Source organism: Geospiza fortis, unplaced genomic scaffold, assembly GCF_000277835.1.
Source record: "Geospiza fortis unplaced genomic scaffold, GeoFor_1.0 scaffold201, whole genome shotgun sequence".
Lineage (NCBI taxonomy): Eukaryota > Metazoa > Chordata > Aves > Passeriformes > Thraupidae > Geospiza > Geospiza fortis.
In genome coordinates, this window is record NW_005054440.1 from 1,476,807 (window position 1) to 1,485,344 (window position 8,538).

An 8,538-nucleotide genomic window follows, 5' to 3' on the forward strand; every position below is an offset into this window, starting at 1 on the left:
CTCATGTACTTAAAAATGGCAAAACCTTGAGAACAAAAATCTGTGCTTAAATCCATTAAGGAATAGACACAAACCAGTAAGAGATCATAGTTAGAAAGTCTCTCACTGTCACACCGTATGCAGAAAGATTAGGTCTTGTATCACTTGTGCTGGACTAAAGACAGCTTTTTTCCACTGCTGTACTTCTTGGCAGATTTCTGTGGCAAATCCTATAAACAAGTTCCTACTTAATTGGATTTCCATTTTCATGTACAGTCCTATTACCTACATGCTTGTTTCTAAAACTGAATTTCTGTTATTTTTGCTTTACTGTCTTTTTAGCAAAAGACTGCTCCACAGAATGAAGTTAGCTATTGGTTAGCTAAACACCACAGCCATTTCAGTAGATATGGACATGGTGTAAAATGTGAAAAATGTCCATGCTAGCAGGGATTAAGGATATTTTCAAGTCCTAAATATATGTTTGATGACTAACCATGTGCAAGAAAGCACATTTGGAAACTGCATAACAAGATGATAAACAAAGCTTTTCCAATGTATTTTTTGGAGAACCATTTACTTATAGTGAAACAAAATCTCACAAATTTTTCTGAAAATAATTCTCAAAAATATCACATAACTAACCGAAACACCTAGCATACACTAATGGTAGCAAAACCAAAAACAAGCTAGCTCCAGCTGCTGGAAATTATCTCCCCTGTCACACACACTGCACCAAGCAATAGCTGGGTTTTGGTTCCTCACATTCTGAAAACCATACAGACTGTTTTGAAGTGGAATATGTAAAAACATAAAATGAACAATTTCAGTGTCCAGAGATATAAAATAATGCTACGAAAGTAAGTTAATAGATAATTCTAGAAATAGTGACATATAGGAGAAAAAAAAATCTGGAAAAGTATTTTCACTTTTTTCAGGAACAGCTGGATGGATAGAGTGATTCCATATATAATAATTTATTCAACCTGATAGGTACAGTTCAAAATAATAAACCGGGATTTCTACAATAAACTGAACAATGCAAAGGATTTGTCTGAAAAAAGTTTATTTGAAAAACACTCAACAACTATTATTAAGAAATTATTTTTTCCTCTCTACATTAATGTATTTACAGATACTATACATCTTTATATATATATATATATATATATATGCACACACACATACAGAGATTTAATTTGAATTGTATATTACTATATTAGATCCATAAAGCTATGTATCATAGAACAACTTGGTGTAAGGTTTTGCATTTCTTGGATATAAGTCTTCTTTTTGTCTGTAACTGTGTAAAATTAAACAATTTGAAGACATATCATCTCAGTGCATTGCTAGTAATTTCCTGTAGACACTGTTATTCACATTAGTAGTCAATGTAGCCCTTCTAGTACTAGTGGTAGACATCAACTGGCCACTGCTGTTACTAATGTTAGGATCAAAAGTCTTTTTACAATTGAAGAGACTGAAAAATTGTCTCTGATACTGAGAAGAAGCATAGTAGTAAATAAAGGGGTCAATGCAGCAGCTAATGCTGCTGACAGAAACACAGAGTAGATAGGCAAAGTAGAGATACTCTAAGTTGTTGTCATATGAAAAATGGATATAATGAATTAAGAGGAGAACATTTGTTGGTCCAAAGCAAATAACGAAAACAGAAAAAACAGCCACACACAACAGCAAGGCACGTGTCTTCTTATTTTGCTTTGCAACAATGGTGGAAGAACTAAGACAGCGAATGATACACACATAACAGACAGTAGAAATTATAAATGGCACTATGAAAAACACAGAAGAGAAGACAGAGAAGAAGTGGACGTAATAGCCGTGAAGTTCGGATTCTCTCAGCACATCGTGGCATGTCGTTATATTTAACCTGGGTATTTCCATTGTTTGCTCTCGTAGGAGAAAAGGTATAACCCCGGTTATTGCTACAAGCCATATGATGAAACAAACCAGTGAGGCACGAGGTAGTGTGCGCCACCCCAGGGACTGCATGGGGTACACCACGGCTAGGAAGCGATCGACGCTTATGCTCGTCATAAGCATTATTGAGCAGTACATGTTGCAGAAGAAGGCAGCAGTGATGAAACGGCACATCTGAGGCCCAAAAACCCAGTCATTTCCAGAAAAGTGATAAACAATCTTAAATGGAAGCACACTTACAAAGAGAACATCTGCAAGGGCCAAATTCAGCATGTATATTACAGCTGGCTTTTCGATTTTCATCTTTTTCAGAAACACGAGTATCGCTGTAATGTTCAGAGGGAGACTCAGCACAAGCACTAGGGTGTAAACTGAAGGAACAAAACGAGTCAGCCACGGACTAGTGAGATATCTTGCCGTTTGAACTGACATCATTCGTCGTTCAGGTAGGAATGATGCAGTCTGATTGGTGGCTCTTGATCCAACTTCCAAGTCATCTTCAGTATCATCGTCAACAGGAATAAGATCAGCCTCCGGACTGGAAGAAAAACGGATGGAAAAACTTCTGATGATGTGTGGTACGCTGCTGTTATTTGGAAAGCCTGAAAAGTAAGAAGTATTAAGATTACTAAGTCAATATTTAGACGGTATGGGGAAGTGAAAACATCTTTCAAGAAGGAAAGTTAAGATTACATTAGGTAAATAAAATAATAAGGTTAATTTCTGATTCAAAGCACAGGTTGCCCATAGGTCACCCATTTTATTTTAGCTCCTCCTGCTACAAATTTAGGTAAGATGTCCTTCTTTTGTCTCCCATTACTCAGCTTGAAAGCTTCTATTAGTAGTGATTCTAGCTATGCTCAAGGATCCAATCTAATCGATGCTGTCCTTGGGCAACTTTAACACAACAGGCAATCTGCCAGCCTTGAACTGTCTTGGCCAGATGCTTCACACATTTTGCAAGAAATGAGATGCTGGCATAAGTACTCATACACAAAATTCCCACTAGAAGTACTAGAAGTACTCATCACCAAAATCACAAAAAGTAAAAGTGCAATTAAATCATCATGGTTTTGAAATATTTCTGTGTGATCTGGAAACAGCTTACTCAACTCGAAGGCCCCCTTTAAGAGAGATGGCTGAGCAGTTTTCAAGGTAGATGTGGATCAACCTTTCGCTTGTAACAGATGGGTAGCCACAGATTGCACTGAAACTCTTCCCGAGTTCTACTTATCCTAACCCACAGTGTGCAGGACAGCATGGGTCTGCCGTACCCCCAGGGCACTTTTGAAACCTACAGTTCCCTCTACAGCAAGGTCTTCTGCAGCATGCTTTTGTAGCTAAGTCAGGACAGGCTATCTCTGCTTTTTGAATGTTAACAAGTCCGGAAATCAGTGCGATAAAGCATTAACTGTATGGCAGGGGGCTATTATGCAAAAAAGAAAAAACCAACCAATCAATCAAAAGAACTATTTAGGCATTATTTCAGCAAAGATGTTTGTATGGAGAAATATTTTCTCAGACTGTAATTTTCAGTTTTGGCTTGATCTGCTTTGGCATAGAATAATTCAGGTTTACTGTAGGTAGACAAAAGTGAGAAAATTACAACTACTCAAGTAACCAGTCACCTGTTTGCTTGTGCAATTGATCCTTTGTTGGATCTTTGATAATTAAAACAAAAATGAGGGTGTCTTAGCTCAGATCTGTAAGCTGAAAGTACATGACTCATCTGTGTAAGATGCTGCTTGTTAGAAGCAATTATTTGTTCTATAGTAATTGAAACCAATTTTTTTAAACAAAACATCTGAAGGAAGCAGATGGCAAAGAGAAAAATGGCTGCATCTTTAAGCAGCCAGTTACCTCCCTTTGTGCACAGGCAGTGGCAGAAGGGCCCTACCCAGCATGGATTTTTGTGAAATTCAGACTTGAATGAGGGGGGGAGATCAGAGGACTGGTAAGGCAATTGGGTGATTTTATTTAGAGTGGCTATGCTTTATGTACCACACTGTGTCACAGCAGCATTCTAGGGGCAGAGAGACAAAAGGGAAGTGTTGGAGAGAACAGTTTTCATATGCAAAGTGACTAGATTGCAACTTCTGCTGGTCAGAAAAAAAGATGTTGGGAGCTTGTTACAGAAACTGTAGTAGGAATGATGTAGTTTGAAGCAGAAATGACAGAAGTACAAGAGATTTGGTGATTGCACAAAAGGGCACTAAATGCATTTATACTAGGGTCTATTCTGTCTTTTTTAAGAGAACATGAACAACAGGCAGAACTATAGAGACCTAATCTTTAACACATTATAAATTTAGTCCAAGCAGTTGGATGGCTCAAAGAGTCAGCTCCTAGCTTTGCAGCTAAGCTGCAGCACAGCTTTTGTATGACTTCAGCCTGTGGCTGACATCAAAGAGTTAGATTTTCTATATTTAATGATCATTGCAATAGAAATATGTCACAAATGTCTTGTGAAATATGTCACTGGTCTTCATATCTTTTGGGGAGCATTATAACTATACTCGAATGAACAAACCCCCCTCCCCAGATTTCTTACACCTGGAAGCTTGTCTCCATGGTAAACACATCAGTAAGTGAGGAAAAATCTGTCAACTATACCTGTTGTATCTCCAGTACACACAAGTTTTATGAATTTAAGACTTTTAATCCTACGGGTATTTATTTTCAAACCAGAAAACTATTGAAAGAGAAGACAATGATAATTTTAGTCCCCCAAAGGTTGACATGTCCATCTTGCTTTCTCCACCACTGTAGAACAGTGTGGAGAAACAAACAAAGGGGTGACACGGTTCCACGTGAGGAATGCATGTTTTTGGGAACACAAATGTAAACAGACTTGAGAGAGTAAAGCCTGGACTTAGGAACTGTGTTGCCAAGACTACCACTGCATGACATGGTAACTGAGGCTCCAGCACCTCTCTCATCCCAGTATCCCTCAGCTCTGAAGGACCTGAGCTGTGCTGCAGTTTCACACTTCTGAGAAATAGCAAACCAACTTAATCAGAGTCACTGGCCCTTAATGACTGAGGTTAAGTCTCTTAGTGTGGATGCTCTGAGTGATAACCTGACCCACTTCTCATTACTAACTCCTAACTGAGAACAGTACAAAAATACGCTGCAAGAAAAAAATGCTATGACTGGGACAAGTACCTTTCACTGACTACCAGCCATTGTATTAGCTATTGCTTATAGTTAACTGAACATTGCTAATAATTTTAATTATATCCTGAATTCTTGGAGACATCTTATTTACAAGTTTATTAGATGAAGGGATTTAGAGTCACTTTTACTCCATTACAGAAATTTTCTAAAAGTAGAATCCTATTACAATAAATCAGAACAAAAAATTTATAAGTAATTTGGTGAAAACTATGTGTTCTTTGTATAAGCAGAGGCTTTCTAAGTTCAGAGTTGAACTCAGCCTTCACTCTGTCAACATCACCTCCATGCTGACTCCTGTTCTCAATGCATGTCCCCATTTTGAACTTGGATGACATGAGGTACTACTTGCAAGCCAGCTTTGTGGAAAAATGTAATGAGGCATCACACTTGCTATTTCCACTTGATAATATAAAGAATGGTGACTTAAACTTTCTTGATGAAACTAAATTTAATTTGAAATCCTGACAGGCATGTATCAGTTCTTATCCTTTACCAAGCTGCTTGTATGACACAGTGTAATTGTAGAAAAAACAATATGCACTCCATACTTTCTGAAACAGAAAGGCAGACAGATACTGCCCTGTGGTTTTGTATTCCTTTTGTGTCAGTGTTTATATGAAACAGCTGAAAATAGAGATTTATTCACAGAAGGGAACAGGATGAAATAATGTCATATTATTTCAAAAGATTGTAATGAACCTTCATAGCAAACAAAAAGGCCAGAACAGGAAAGAGGTGTTACCTTTAAACTGGGTTAGTACAAGACTGCCAATATACAGTAGCTCTACAGAAAATGTTTTAAACTACTGATAGCTACAACTACACCAGAATCTGTGCAGTTATTCTTTCTAGCTGTTTTCAAGCTATAGATATCATTTGTCTAAAACGCATTTCACTACAGCCTAATTATTTTTTTAATAATTAAAAAAATCTGTTAGAAAAACACAAGTAAAGTTTGTATAATGATTACAAATGTTCAGAAGATCATCTTATTTTTCTAGGCTGCCATCCAGTCCTTTTGGAAGAAGTCAAGCTTGGTTGATTTCTATTTTTACAACAAATAGGAACCCTGTCATATCAGCAATGAGAATAACCCTTTATGAAAACATCTATAAAATTTAACCAGGTATGAAAGAACAAGCTCAGTAAACTATGAACAAATAAACAGCAGGATAAAGCACTGCGGTTTTATCATTGAGGTGTGGGTACTCAGGACACTGCATAATGAGCAGAGTCTGCCTCCAACAAGTACTTCAAGAGGCAAAACTTCCATAGAATCAGTACAACACTCAAGTTGCCCAAAGTCTTCTTTTATTCCCTGTGGTTTTTTCACCAGTGCTCCAACAAGGACATAGAGGAATTATGTAGAAAGCTCAGCAGGTTTGTGATTGTTTAATTTTAACACTCCACAATGTGCTATTTTCTATCAATTATTACATACTGTTCATCTCACAATCAGTATACACATATGCTGCTAACCATGACATTTTTTTTAAAATACAGAGATATGTTGTAATTTCTTTTCATGTCTATTTTCACATGCAAAGGACTACTCTGCATCCCACTCTGTGAAAGAAAACACAACAGCTTTGACCAATCTTAAGTTCCAGAAGAGACTTGAAAAACATTTCTGTAGGCCCATGAGTATGGACAGGATGTTATAAACCAGCAGACTTCACATTCCAAGCGATATCTGTGTGATGTAAGAGACTAGAGAATAGGCTCCTACACAAGCCAATTAAATATGTTCCCTATGTGCTGCTGGACAACAAATAATATTGATTTATGGGCATTACTGGTGACAGCTGCATACTAGCTTATAACAAATAGGTTTATCTCCCCTTTGTATAACCCCAATTGATAAGCATCTAGAATCTAAATTAGTAGCCCATAAATTAGGCATGTGAAGGCAGACTGTGAAGTGCATGCCAGACACATTAATGACAAAATAAGACACAATCTTGTAGGAGTGATGATAGCTATTTGCTTTTATAAAAATAAAACTGATTGTTTATGAGTTCACATCTCCATTTATACAGAATTCATTATTAGATTACACAACTGATGTAGTAGCAATCTGAACACATTTACTTGAACTGTTGTTTTCTTGCAACTGGGTGTGTGCTCCGTTTTGCTCTCCTTTCTCATCTCTTTAACCACATATGTTAGCTTCAACCAATATTATCTCTCTATTTTACCAGCAGTGTCCCAAGGAAGAGAAGTCCAGGCGAGTTCAGACCTTAGTCACCTAAACAGCACTGGTAAGATAGTTTGTAGGCACTTAACACCAACCTACTGCCAAACTAGTGCTTTTTCACCGGCCCAAAGGAAGAGCACAGGTCAGTAATGTGGTAACTGTGCACAGTGAAAGATGAGGGAGAAGCTGCAGGTCAAGGCCAGAGAAGATCTCGGGATACAGCAGTGCATAGGCAACAGGAACGAAGTACACTGTGGTAAAAACAGGTTATCTAGGACAGTGGGGAAATTATATTATTGCAATGGCAATGAGCACAAGAAGAGCAGAAGACATATTCAGATGATCGGGTTTTGTTAGTTCTGTTGTGCAAGTAACTGGAAGAATACCACCAACAGTGAAATTTTTGTCTAGCAGTAACACGTACAGTTTGTTTTTTACACTAGAACCCCCTTTTCTTAAAAATATATTTTCCTTAGATTTCCCATATGAACATGATTTTGACAGCTTCCTTCCCACTTGTCCTTGAGCCAAAAAGTTGTCTAGCAAAAATTATTTACCCTCTCTGATGCTTCCCTCTCAGCATAGTTACAAACACTAGGTCTATCCCCTTTCAGTTTAGGTCAGTAGTCAAAGTATGTTATGCTCTGAAATTTCCTCCTAGCTGCTCATCCAATCAGCCCTTTCATGTATGTAGGACCTGAGGCTTTACTGCAGGCCATCTGGTGGGACTAAGTTATTTCTACAGCAGCACTATCACCACTAGCTGGTTGAAAGAAATCTTAAACTGAATCGAGCAAAATAGTAATAGCAAAAAAACCCGTGCTGATCTCTAAATGCACAATCCTTTGTAGTGCTGTACATCTCCATGAAGTGTGAGGTTACACGCATACATGTCTTCTCTCACCTTCGTTTCCTCAGCATCTCCATTGTCTAACAAGCTCAGAGCGGGACAGAGCCATGGGCTCAGCAGTTAGGGAACTGATGTTGCTATTAGTGAATAACCCTGAAATAACCATGCAAGTCATCTATCTACTTGGGGCACATATTCTGAACTGTTTTGTGCTGGCAGATCATCCGAAGTTTGCACTGCCTAGAAATTCAGCTGGCATTCCCTCTTCTTACGCTGCTACTGAAAGGTTAAGAGAATCCAGCAGCAAGTCTCGCCGATCTGGTCCGTTCCACCACCACCTGCTGCTGCCTGCCGCCCTCCTTAGCTACGGCGTCGCCCCCAGCCATCCTTCACC

General features: G+C 38.2%; 1 protein-coding gene across 1 annotated transcript; it reads right to left on the reverse strand.

Moving 5' to 3' along the window:
* Positions 1-1,028: 1,028 nt before the first annotated feature.
* On the reverse strand, positions 1,029-2,519 carry F2R (coagulation factor II thrombin receptor). Its single transcript, XM_014309583.2, has one exon. The coding sequence runs from the start codon at positions 2,353-2,355 to the stop codon at positions 1,318-1,320; it is 1,038 nt and encodes a 345-aa protein (XP_014165058.1). The 5' UTR covers positions 2,356-2,519; the 3' UTR covers positions 1,029-1,317.
* Positions 2,520-8,538: the final 6,019 nt, after the last annotated feature.

Bases quoted from the DNA above. Each gene is read 5' to 3' on its own strand.
- F2R (XM_014309583.2), bottom strand. From the start codon at position 2,355: ATGATGTCAGTTCAAACGGCAAGATATCTCACTAGTCCGTGGCTGACT.